General features: G+C 45.8%; 1 protein-coding gene across 2 annotated transcripts; it reads left to right on the top strand.

Moving 5' to 3' along the window:
* Positions 1-4350: 4350 nt before the first annotated feature.
* On the top strand, positions 4351-9418 carry LOC136499694 (uncharacterized). 2 transcript variants are annotated; one of them, XR_010769988.1, is made up of 3 exons: positions 4351-4848; positions 7396-8885; positions 9089-9418. XR_010769988.1 is itself a non-coding variant. In XM_066495258.1 (2 exons), the coding sequence occupies exon 2, from the start codon at positions 7491-7493 to the stop codon at positions 8790-8792; it is 1302 nt and encodes a 433-aa protein (XP_066351355.1). In that variant the 5' UTR covers positions 4351-4848; positions 7396-7490; the 3' UTR covers positions 8793-8920. The 2 variants fall into 2 exon arrangements, 1 of the variants encoding a protein (XP_066351355.1); XM_066495258.1 differs by lacking the exon at positions 9089-9418 and having other exon boundaries at positions 7396-8920.
* The last annotated feature ends 2237 nt before the right edge of the window (positions 9419-11655 follow it).

Below are 11655 nucleotides of genomic sequence, written 5' to 3'. Positions count from 1 at the left end.
CGGTGATTCACGAATCAATGTGCCTAGCTGGGTGCCCCAAAAACACATGCCCTGCTTATACCCCAGGCACAAGCAGGACTAACCCATCGCCCTCCTGTCCTGGGTGTCCAGGTCCCCGTCCAAACTTGGACTCCAAGCCCCAACTCCTGAGTCCCGGACTCAGTGCGGTGCAAGGACCTCCACCATCCCCGCCTCCCATCAGTCGGTCTAAAAAGAGCCAGATCCATGACAAGAGAGCAACAAGTCTTCTCTACACCCATACCTAAGTATGTGCTCGGAACAATAAATCTATGACTTGCCCACGATGCCTTATGCAACGATCGGTCCTTAATTGACATAGACAGGGAAAAAATGTAACCGAGCTATGCCCTATTGGCCGCAGGACACAACCCCTTACACCCACCAGTACCCAAACCATATCCCTACCCGATCACCATTTTCCTTTCCACCATTTTATCATGAGTGATCATATTTATCACCTATTTGCGAGCAACGATAGGTTACTCACGCTACCGATATCCTGAGCATAGCATCTACTCGACCTACACTAGTAGGACTCATGGATATATATATTTATGCATGTAGTTTTCATAAAATGTCTGTAACTTAAATGCACATAATATATATATATATATATATATATATATATATATATATATATATATATATATATATATATATATATATATATTCAATGATCAAAGAAATAAGGGTTATGCACCGGGACTTGCCTTGGGCAGGCGACGGGTCAGTAAGGTCAGCACCAAACGGCTCTAGGGCTCCCTCCTGCATGAGGATCTCCTCCTCATACTCCTCAATGACCTCGTCGTACTCCTGTTCGTCGACGGGCATGAATTCTACCAGCTCGTAATCTACATGCATGAAATGATGATGCAATGCTTAGTAATATAGCAACAACAACTCTTAAAATAAAAGTACATCTGCTTACTACTAAGCTATTGCTACCAACCATAGTTCTAAGTTATCTATTGTTACCAATAACAGTGTGAAGTATGGCATTCATTATTATAGCAACTACAACTATCCTTACTCCTAATGCTGATTTACGCTATATACGATAAAGCAAGGATAATAGCTACTCTACTTATCAATCTACCCTAGGGCTACAAAATTTACAGCAAGTACCTACTAACCTAGTGAGCCTACTGTAAAATTTTCATATCTATAACTATCACCAATTTTCCACAAATATTTCTACAAATATTAATCTACATAATACTAAACTCTTTAGTTTGAATTTATGACCCTATCATCGTCATATCTAACTGTACTAACAAGTAGATGGTAATTTTGTGAATCTAACAAAATTGGTTACACTATTTTTGGACAACTACACAATTTACTATAATTTATCCAAGTTCAGCTAAAAACTTTATTGAATAAACACTTCCTATTTTACTGAAAATTGGAAAACACAATTCAATCACGCGGCCCATGCGCCTCGGCTTGGCCCAAAACAGCGCGACGCGCGGCCCACGCGGGGCTGTGGCCCAGCCGGATGACGGCCCGCAGAGGAAAGGACCCGCGCGCGCCGGGCAATAAGCAAAAATACCCTTGGACTACGCTGTATTCCTCATGAGTTCTAAGGCACTGTTCAGCTAGTCTACTGTTTTACGGCTATGCCCTCAGAAAATCTTACCTTCACAACAGCTACACCCCCAACACCCGCGCGTGCGCTCCGGCGCGACGGCGCTGGCACCAGCGGCATACACCGGCCACAACAGACCTTCTCCTCCCTAACTACTGAGCCAACCCTTACCTAGGAGCGAACGCAAAGCGCCGGGCGAAGGAAGCGTGAGCCGAGACGTAGCAGCGCGGCCTGACCACGGTGGCGGAGACCCTACAGTCACGGCGATGGCATTCCGGTGAATGTCAGCGAAGTCGAGGCAAAAGGGGTAGCTAGTGAGCTCCTGTGATTCACCACGAAACTCCTCGAGGCGGTGATTCATTCGGAGATGGCCCGAGCCGAGCTGGCTGCGTGCGCACGGGCGATGCGGCGGTGCACGGCAATGGCATGACCGCGTCAGGGAAAGCTGGGCTGCGGTAGTGCTTCGAGCGAGGTGCGCAGTGTGCTTAGCGAGTGGAAACTAGGCCGGTGGTGCAAGGAATTGCTCCGAGATGCTCTAGCAAAGCGGCTTGCCAACAGCGCATGCCAACCTGGTCTTAAAGACCCGGTGGAGCGGCAGCTCCCAATTGGAGCACGACAAGGCAAAATTCGCTGCCAGGTGGGGTCGGTTAGGTGGCTGGACACACGATGGAGTCTAGGGCAGAGTTAATTTCACCCCGATGGCTTCACTATGGCGAAATTGGAGGAAACGGTCCCGGCGGCAAGGCGACTGGGAAACAGGGGAAATTAGGCGTGGCTTGGCTCGGCGCTGTCGCGGACGTCAACGTAAACCAGGCGCACCCCACGATAGGGAACAATGGAGCATGCACAAGGCGTTGATCTCACTGCCCATCCCGCTAGCCGGTGGCGGCTTGGTACTGAGCGCTGCAGAGGATGGTAGGTCTGAGAAAACGACAACGTAGCGCTGGCGTGGACACAGCTATGATGGTGAGGTTAGGCAGCCGTCCCACGCACGTGCAGCCTCGAGGCGTCAACGGCAATAGTGGCTGCGCAGGTGGTAGCGTGGTGACGCAATGCGCTCGGATGCGCTGGCGAGGGCGAACGGCGGGCCTACGCGCGTGCCGCTGCGAAAGGTCAATGGCCGCAGTGGTTGTGCAGGCGGTGGTCGGCACGCAGCGTGGGCAGGGCACAGTTCGACGCGACGGCGAGCAGAGTAGCCCGCCCTACCGGCGCGGTGCGCATGAGCGCGTGCCAGGACGCAGCAGCAGGAGACACGACCAGCAGTGCAGGGCCATGCACGTGGGCGGGTGCGCGCAGGCGCGACGGTGGTGCAGCACAGCGCGGTGATGCGGGACCGCGTGGCAGGGCATGAGCGAGAGCTTGCGCGGCGTGCCAAGGCAGCAACGCGGCGCGGTCAGTAGGGCGGTGCCAGTGGCGGGGACCGCCGGTGTGGCGGCCCGCGCGTGGCGCTCTCGCTGGGCAGCAGACGCGGCGACGACGAGCGCTGGCGCGGTGATCGCGCCCAGACACTGAGGTCGGCCTGGACAGTGACTTGCACGCTTCTAAAAGCATCCCAAAATCTCAAACCCGATGACCCAAAAGCTAAACCAGTTATTCCACACTCAACAGGGTACCTAGGGCTAGCCAACCGTGCCAAAACATCTCGCCACTTCTTCAACCGATCGCTCTACAAAAATTGCCGAACATGGCTTCGTCGACCCATTTTCAAACTTACGCGAAATGACTTAAACTTCGAACGGTTTTGCGTCGAATTCCTGTTTTCGACCTTCTTGATGTATTAGCTAGCGAACCTCGTCCTCGACCGTACGCATTTCATTGTCGCCTATGAAGTTCGTACTACAAACTTTACTACGTTCCGCCGATGCGTTCCGTAGCATTTCCGTCCGATAAAAAATCATTTAAAATCCTAAGTGATAATACGAGACATGAAATATAACCTTCGTTTCATATTTCAACTGAACGTTTCAAGCTCCGAATATTGATTTATACTCTATAATACACGCATTTACACACAAGTTGATGCTCATGCAGGGTTTTTAGCAAAAACTATACCACGTAACATCGAGAGTGTTACAGTAACCCATACTTCCTAATAGTTTTGGTTAGATACAATGTCTTTCTATTCCAAACCTAAATCTAATATATTATCCCAGTCCAATTAACTAACACATGGGTTATATGGATATCATATTCCTTTTCCACTCTTGTTATCCCATAATCCAAATGCCACCTAAGGTCTTCTCCGGTGGCTAAATCCAACAACTGACATTTTAGCTGAAAATAAACTCTACTCTTGGGGAAGAGCTGAACCTAAAATAAAAATCGGTTCCTCACCACCGTGAAGAAGAATTATGAAACAAGTATTTTTGTGATGGAGAAGAAAAGTAGAGGAGAAATCAAAACACCACAGCAAAGGAGGGAGGAGCAAAACCGAACCCATTCCGTTTGGCCTACCTTTCATCACTCTGATGGTTTGATTGTACGAGTCATGTTTATCAGCCACGCTAAAACAGCGCCAGCGACTTATAAATTACATAAATCATCAAGCTAACAGGTAGGGTGCGTATGCAAGTATCCAACTCTATGGTTTCATTCGGCTGGTTGAATCTTAGTTGAAACTGGCTGAAAAATACTGTTCTAGATGAATTATTGTGAGAAAAAAACGCTGTTTCAATGAGAAAAAAAAAACAACCCGAATAAGTGGAACGGGGCCTATTTTGTATTTTCGCTGGCGGTGGCAGATATGCAGGTGGAGGCGTCCCAAGTCAAACAGGTTGTCTGCCTCCTCAGAAATTCTCCAGCGTCGCCGCTTGCATCTGCGCTCGTAGGCCGCCGCCCGCATCCTCGCTGGTTCGTCGCCGGCTGCTCCCCGCGCTCGCCCGCACCGCCGCGCGCTCACCCCGCTCGCCCGCACCGCCGCTCACCGCACCGAGCTCGCCCGCAGTCGCTCGCGGTGAGAATTAGGGAGAAAGAAGACGCGAGTGAGAAGAATCGTTGGATTGGCAGGCCGACCCATCTAGTCTTGGGCTGATACGGTTCCAATCCATATCTGTGGGTGTTCGGCTTTGGGCGCCACTGCCGCATCGGTCGCCAGGCTCGATGTGCCACCCGTAAATCGCCACTGCGCCCATCGTCATCTGCGGACGGTGCGAAGTGCCTCTAAGTCTCGTGTTCTGACTACCAGTGCATTCGTCACCGCCGCGGCCTCCAATCTAAGACGTCGTCGCGTCTTCGTCGAGGTACGTTGATTCCCTGGCTCAACATCATCCGGCTGAAATCCCTGTCTCCTGCTTGCTGATTTCCGTCATTCCTAATGCTAGCTAGGGGTAGGACATATAGGAAGAACTAGAAGAGAGAACGATGAAACAGATAGAGATGATCTTGCATGTCAGTGGCGGACGCAGGAATTCAAGATTGGGTGTACAGACATACATACATATGCGTAGTCAAACCATTGTTGCATATATAAGCCTATCAAAACAAAGAGTACTACAATAGAGTATAATTACTTAATCCATATGACATTTGTGAATTATCTACTAATTATAATTAAGGAACAATACAAATTTATTCGACGAGGTGGCTTTTGGAATTGAGTGATGATGTCCTCAGCAACATGTAAGAAAAAATTGCTTCTCAATAAATGTAACCAAGCAATCATTCAAGTATTGATCTCCCATGCTGTTTCTTAGCTTGTTCTTAATAGTTCATCATCGAAAATGCGCTTTCAGCAACATGTAGGTTAGACGCCTCAAGTCGGTGATTGAGAAGTCTTCTGGATAATACTTAGCAACTTTTATTAAGTTGTCCTTGTCAAAAGAAGCAAATGAATCCTTGGGATTCAATGATGACATGCAAATCAGCAGATTAGTTGTGGTCTAGTAGTCTAACAATTATGAATCATTAGCAGATTTGCACTAGAGAAAGTATAGAACACCAAGTCACCAACCCATGGTGCCTCTGAATTTGCTATATGAGCTGTTGCTGCTGCATGTGGCGCCGGCGTACCTACTCCAACTTGTCCTCTCCTACTGTGCAGCCGCCTCCACGCTGGTCATAGCCTCTGGTTCAAGCGCATCTGCGCCGGCCGTAACTTCTTCCACGCCTACCATGGCTAGCTGTGGAGGGCCGGAGGCGCCAAGGTCCGAGTGGCCGAGGCCGAGCCACCCACGTCCCTCAGCTCTGTCGTCTGTGACCGGCCACCGACGCCTGGTGATAAGCTGTCTTGCCCTGTGCCTACTAATCCAAACCCTAGGCGGCGGCTGAATGGGGAATTGGTTCTAGACTCCAGTTGAGCGAGCAGGAAGCCGAGAGAGTCCGTGCGTAGATGCGCGATGTTGACGGCGAGCGGCGTCCTTTTTGGCTAGTAGGCTAGCCCAGCTAGCCAGAAGACAGTAATGAGCTTTGAGGAGGCAAACTATGGGCTTTAAGTCTTATTTGGATCAAATATACACAGTTTAGCCTATTTATACGTATACCTATATGTATATACATACTAGCTGTTTTTTTTTGTTGAAATTATTGGGTGTACATATGTACACCCATGTTCACATACTGCGTCCGCCCCTGTTGCATGTTGGTTATCTGTTGGCCCTAAAGCTGACATGTCGAAACTATTGTGCCATCCATTTATTATTTGCCCTGTTCGCTTGGCTGATAAGCCATGGCTGAAAGTACCGATGGCTGATTTGTTGTGAGAGAAAAAATACTGTTCACTAGCTGAAAAAGTACGGCTTATAAGCCAAACGAACAAGGCGATTCTTGCTGTCACTGAAGCACCATCAATGTTTCTTTGCTGGACATCATTTTTTACTGTCAAGAAATCTGGATTTGTCACTTTTGTAGCATATATTAAGTAATGAATTCATGTGATAGAGGTTGTTCATTAGTTTTCAAAATAAGAATACAAGTTATTGGAAACAGAACCTTCTCATCTCATTCTGAAGTACATATGTGAGCTTATAATGCAGAGTTGCCTGTTTATTGCATAATCATCAAAATTTTCAGCCAGAAATTCATGAGTAAATTGGAACCCTTTTGTTGATTAAGCAGCACACACGACTCCATTCTTGGAAAACAAAAAAAGATAATTCAGATACACTAGCCATATTGATATAAATGCCGTTTGACTTGAATGATTCAAGCAGCTGTATTTTGGATTCAACGTTGTGCATTGTTTTCTTTTTCTGCCACATATGTTCCTCTTACACCAAGGGCAAGAAGGAGCACCTTGTCACCATCAATAACATATTGCTTGTTGTTTTGCTGATCCTGTATCCTCTGATCAAATCTGTGAGATGGTTCATTGTTCAATTACGGGCTGCAAATTGGAACTTCTCCATTAGTTTATATCTTTAGGTCATCACATGTAATCCTAGATCCCATGATCACTTGCACAGTTGCACTCACCGTTGACAAGATAATAAACCCTAATGTTTCATTTAGAAATTTTCATAAAGCACACTAGAGGTTTATTGTCTTGTCAACAATGATCGCAAGTGATTGTTGATCTAGTCTAGGATTGGAAGTGTGTGAATTGTGATACATGACACTATGGTTAGGCTTGTTTTGCTCTGGACAGGATGGAGCATGGGTGACCATCCTTCAACAAATAGACATGCCGTTGTGTGCATTCAGCAGTCACAATAAGGATTATTGTCATTGATTAGTGCATTGTATGCAGCAGTTGCAAGATGTGTTATTCCAGCCTCTGTTTAAGTTGGGCCTACTCTCTTGCTGTGATGCTTTCATTTGTCATCTACTAACTATTTTGGTCAATCTGTCAGGTGGAGAACACTCGCTGCACTGCAATCAGTAAGCTATTGCCTCCACAGCTTTGCCAGCAATGCTGCATCAGATTTGAGCAACAGAAACAAAACTGATGCATTCAATGCATCAAACTCCAAACAGTAATAATGAAAATAGTGCTCCCAAAGCCGCTGCCCATGCAGCCCATCCACAGTCCCATATTGTTAAACTAATGAGTGTTGGGTCACCCACTTTCTCAAGTTCACAGGAACCCATAAAAAATGAAGACTCGCTTCACAAAGGAAGAAAGCGGAAGGCAACCACACAAGCCGTTCAAATAAGCCCCATTTGCCAGCATGAAATAGAAAATATCCATACAACTGAGCTACCTTCTCCCGACGGTGCCTGCCAGTATGTCAAGGACAGACTAATGGGGAAGATTACTTGCATGGTGTGTGGCAAAGAAGGGCATTACACTTGTGATTGCCCCATGAAGGATCAAGAGGAAAAAGTCATATGCACTCTTTGTAACAGGATTGGCCACTGTCATTTGTGGTGTTGCCGACAGAATGTTTCAGAGAATCATGCTTGCCATCGTTGTGGCGAAAAAGGGCACTATGCCAATAAGAAGCTCAGTCATTTCGGCGAAAAGTGCAGTCATAATAGGGAAATCAGTTGCTCCAGCTGTGATACAAACCATCTACTCGGAGATTGTCCTATGGGAAAAATTACTTGTTTCCTTTGTGAGGGGAAACATCATGTGCCTGCTCAGTGCCGCTTAAGTCCAATCCTCACTATAGCAACTCAGTATCATCGAGAAAGTTTACGTGCCACGCTGAATAAGTTAATGGCAGAAACAAGTAGCGGAACATTGCCACCGGTGAAGCCATCTGGAAAATTGCCACACTATGAGGCAGTACCCAAGGTCGTCTCAAACTTCAGCAGCAGTAATGGGCAGGGCCATTCTGCGAGGAAGAACCCCATGAGAAGTGAGGTACCAGACTCTGATAAGATCAACCATGCCACAATGAAGAACAAGGCAACAATGCTAGCATCAAAAATCACCTGCTTCAACTGCCATGAAGAAGGGCACTATGCACATGGGTGTCCAAGAAAGAAACCTTCTGGGGAATTAGGGCTACATGATGTCACCTGTCCAAAGAAAAAACTAGCAAGAGCATTGGAGCTCTGTGATGTCACCTGCTTCACATGCCATAAGAAAGGCCACAAATCAAATACCTGTCCCAAGAAGGGGAAATCTGGAGAATTGAAACTGTCTGATGTCGTCTGCTTCAAATGCCATAACAAAGGCCACTATATGAATGGTTGCCCCGAGAAGAAGCCACTTGGAGAATTGGAGCTATCTGATGTCATCTGCTTGAAATGCCATGAGAAAGGGCATTATACATATAGCTGTCCTCAGTTGTTTTTGTAGCTCCATGTCATCAGCCGGAACAGTGTTTCGGCTTGTTTTTTCAGCGAAGCGAACGGGGCCATAACATCTTTTCTTTGTTTGCCACTTTGCAAGGTTTATTTGGAATACCGTTTATATTACCTTTGGAATTCAGCCCCCTTCTAGCTTTGTGAACATGTTTGATTCTTGGTTGAATGCCATTCAGTCGAAATTTAGAAATCAAATATTTTGTAGGAGTTGCTGCTTTATGTTGGGCTATGTGGCTGAGTAGAAACGATATGGTATTCAATAATTCTAAATGTAATACATTTCTGCAGGTTATCTTCAGGGCAATACTACATAAAGAACGAATCCAATGGTCCCTACTACATAAAGAAGAGGTGAGATCAAACCTCAAAAATGGATGCAAATTGTTAGACAGTAATCATGGAGGTCTTTGTGAAGTTATGTAGGAAATTTAGGAATAGAATTGAAGCGTAGCTTCTTTTTTTTCTCCTTTCTTTTATTGCAGTTTGAACTCTTATTGAGTTGGATCCTATGTGCTTGGTTTTGTAATGACCAACTGTGTGTGCCTTGATTTTATGTAGTTCCATTGTTGAATTCTGCTGTACGATGTATATTTGATTACTAGATAAATGCCCTTGCGTTACAACGGAAACACATAATACCATGATAACATATGTATGAGCGTGTGTTATACTGTTACCTAAAATAGATACTGCAATCGTGATGTTCCAATCAATATTACTTAAGTCTTAAAAAAAGATAGGTAGTTAAAATATAACTCTAAATTTAAATGCGAAACTGAAACATCAACTTCAATTGTTCATAATGTAAGAACTTATCGCATCACTTCATGCCTACGATACGCGAAAGATAAGCTTGCATTCACCTCAATCATAACAAGTTTGTGTTTCACAGTACATGTTTTACAATATATTGTACAATTAAGAATCTATATTCTCAATAGTTCGACCAGGAGAATGTGCTTTGCATGGACACCATGCTGCAACTGGTCACCAATCAAAGATGATCCAGAGCATTTGACTTCTTGCAGCTCAAGCATGCAGATAGCTCAAGCTGTAGTTAGAAGTATCCTTCATATTTGTTGTTTGTTAATTTTTAAAGTTAAGTACTATTGATTATCTTGAAAAATATGTATCAACATGTGATGCATTACCTCTTTTAAGGAGTTAGAACCTCTTTATATACGATATTCTTTGTGAATATATCCTTTGTCGGTTTCTTCTTGCCCTTCCCTTTCCCTTTCCCTTTGTTCACGTCCTTCTCAGCAGCCGGCACGGCTAGGATCCTAATGTTCGATTTTGCCATAGCTCTTGATAGCGCCACATACAATTGGCCGTGCGAGAACACTGGTTTCGGCAAGTATACCCCGACGTTAGGGATAGTCTGCCCTTGTGCCTTGTTAACGGTCATCGCGAAGCTAAGCCAAATAGGAAACTGCTTTCGCTTAAATTGGAAAGGGAACATCTCGTCGTCCGACGGGCATAAGGGTATGCGAGGCAGAAAAACCCACTTTCCAGCGTGCTGTCCCAACACAATTTCTACGTCTGTGGTATTCTTTTGGAACCCTCGTATGATAAGCCTGGTACCATTACAAAGTCCGTTCGCAGGGTCAATGTTACTAAGCAATATGACCGGACAACCAATCTTCAGCTTCAACACATGTGGAGGTAGACCTGTCGGGTTCATAAACCCGGGGTCCTCAATGGGCCCTCTTCCCAGCAAAAACTCGGCCCAGGAGATGGCGTAGCGACAACACGCGCCTCTCGGGCCGGCCCAGATACCTAATGACAGACCGGGAGAACGATCCGGTCCCCGACCGAAAGGCCTGGCCAAGGTGGGGACATAGTCCGACTCCGACCTCCTTTTTTCGATCGGTGATACGCCAGACCTCTACTTGCAGCTCTTCCCCGACCGACATGGTCGGGGCCGATTGGGAACGACCGACCGGGGACGCTCGCTCGGTGAGGGCCCGAGGATTAGGCGGAGCAGCTAAGGTAAGGCGTTCAAGTGAAACTGCAATACCAAGGACTGTACCCTACGATACCCTACGCACCTGCAGGACGGTGCCACCAGGCCATGCCAGATAGGCACTATACAACCTTCTAGGCGTGTCAGAACCCCAACAGTATTGTATGCTGAAAGTGCATCTAACCCTTTAGTGGGTTTTGGATGATTGAATGACAACGTGATTAAAGGTCTAACCCGTTTGCTAAGTGTGGACAGGTAATATATTATCTCATTGGTACTTAATGAAAGCCAAAATGTTGTGTTGTTGTATAAACAATCTAGTTCAAGCACAAGACAACAATGCAAATAGAATTCATGCAAAGGCTTATTTATTGTGGGATTTCCATGTACTGTGTGAAATCAAGCTCGTAAGAATTAATTAATGAGACATGAGGGATTGCATATGGAATGGTCTCATATTTGAAGCTTGCTAAATTGAAATGAAAAAGATAACAATACAAATGAATGGTTGATTCAACACAAGATATGACTTGATGGCTTGAGATGGTGAAGATAGCAAGAAAAGGCTTCGCGGTACTAAGCAAGGGTGAAGGACAAGCGATGGCTTGGCGGCCGAAGAACCTAGCTAGGGTGAAGAAGGAAGTACTTGCATTTAGTTGAGGTACTAATCAAGCTACGATGATCATATTGATGTGGAGGATCAAATCTATATTGGACAAAAGTGTTTGAAGTGACTTGATGCATTTGGAGTTATTCATATTTGATGAATGGAATCAAGTCACGTGCTCAAGATGGCTATGCTAAAGTGAAAAAGATCAATATCAACATGTTGGCACCCTCACTTGATGAAGATTGGAATACATAGCCTCGGTTGAAAGAGATCAACTCA

This window comes from Miscanthus floridulus, chromosome 1, assembly GCF_019320115.1.
Source record: "Miscanthus floridulus cultivar M001 chromosome 1, ASM1932011v1, whole genome shotgun sequence".
NCBI lineage: Eukaryota > Viridiplantae > Streptophyta > Magnoliopsida > Poales > Poaceae > Miscanthus > Miscanthus floridulus.
The sequence above is the reverse complement of the archived record's forward strand: the minus strand, read 5'-3'. Positions and strand labels throughout refer to the sequence as shown.

Coding starts and splice junctions, on each gene's coding strand:
- LOC136499694 (XM_066495258.1), top strand. CDS start 7,491: ATGCATTCAATGCATCAAACTCCAAACAGTAATAATGAAAATAGTGCT.